The sequence below is a fragment of the Pygoscelis adeliae genome, unplaced genomic scaffold (assembly GCF_000699105.1).
Source record: "Pygoscelis adeliae isolate BGI_AS28 unplaced genomic scaffold, ASM69910v1 Scaffold34, whole genome shotgun sequence".
Classification (NCBI taxonomy): domain Eukaryota; kingdom Metazoa; phylum Chordata; class Aves; order Sphenisciformes; family Spheniscidae; genus Pygoscelis; species Pygoscelis adeliae.
In genome coordinates, this window is record NW_008824658.1 from 2,512,163 (window position 1) to 2,513,163 (window position 1,001).

The following is a 1,001-nucleotide window of genomic DNA, read 5'->3' on the forward strand; positions in this document are numbered from 1 at the left end:
CGGGCTTCTGCCGCTGCCCGGCCAAGGGAGCGCGGCTGCCTCTGCCGAGCTGCTGCCTTCAGGGTCTTTTAAAATCGGTCTTCAGCAAGTGAAATCAAGCAGAGCTGCTTTGTTCAGGAAGTTACCGTAAAACGGTTCCACTTACTGATTTGATTTGCATTAACTTAAAACGACTTCTCCCTGTTGCTTGATTTACAGACATAAACTTTGAGAGCATCCTTTTTTCTCCCCCCCTCCCCCCTTTTTTTTTTTCTTCCCAGAAAGCCTCCAGCTTTGGGGGGAGGTAGTTGTTAGCGGTCCGGACTGGTATCTGTTAAACTAAACATTTTACGTAGCTACGTGAGAGATGAGGCCGTGTAGACTCGCGGGCAGGCAGTGAAATGGCTCAGCCTGGGGCTGTCAGTCGGTTCTGGTATCGGCTGGAAGGGGAAGCACGCACGGGCGAAGGGTCGGACGCTGCTCTGAGCGGCTTTGCTTCTCGGCTCCGAAATCCCAGTGCCGCTGTTGGCACGCCTGGGGTTTCGTGGAGTCTGTTTAACTTTTGGCGTGGGTTCTCTATCACCTGTGCGGGTAACTGCCAGTTGAAACGCGAACTGTGTGTTCTTTCCAGGGCAAAGAGAGGGGGTGTAGGATTCTCAGGTGATAGTTAAATGCTTTACAGGTGCAACTGTCTGAGGTTGTGCTACTGTAGTTATTTCTGTAATAATGAGATTCAGGGTTAAATCTAGCTAGGTCTGGTGTGTTTGGAGGAGATGGGAGGGAGTTATATTTTCCTTTCTTTTATCGTAATTGTGACCCATGTCTCTTCTCTCCCCATCTCCTACAAACACACCAGGCTTCAGTGACCGAAGCGAGCAGATTGTTTCACGTGGGGTAGCGTCAGCATTTGAAGCTGGTAAGTGCTAGTTCCCACACACCTCTTTGTTCAGCCAGACTCCTGCTCTCCGTGCAACGCGTGCCGCGCTGGTGCGGGGGGCGAGTGTCGGTGGCGGGGCCCGCCC

At 52.2% G+C, this 1,001-nt stretch overlaps 2 protein-coding genes across 7 annotated transcripts in view; one reads left to right on the forward strand and one right to left on the reverse strand.

Moving 5' to 3' along the window:
* The window catches only part of LOC103915830 (deoxycytidine kinase-like), a 6,475-nt gene extending 6,315 nt beyond the window's left edge, over positions 1-160 (reverse strand). Inside the window, exon 1 of the mRNA XM_009322758.1 lies at positions 126-160. Coding sequence (XP_009321033.1) covers positions 126-160 — 35 coding nt within the window. The remainder of the gene's footprint in view (positions 1-125) is intronic.
* Positions 161-798: 638 nt separating this feature from the next.
* Positions 799-1,001, forward strand: part of HNRNPH1 (heterogeneous nuclear ribonucleoprotein H1 (H)) — a 9,408-nt gene continuing 9,205 nt past the window's right edge. For all 6 annotated transcript variants that reach the window (XM_009322662.1, XM_009322667.1, XM_009322663.1 and 3 more), the window contains exon 1: positions 799-895. In XM_009322662.1, coding sequence (XP_009320937.1) covers positions 799-895 — 97 coding nt within the window. The remainder of the gene's footprint in view (positions 896-1,001) is intronic.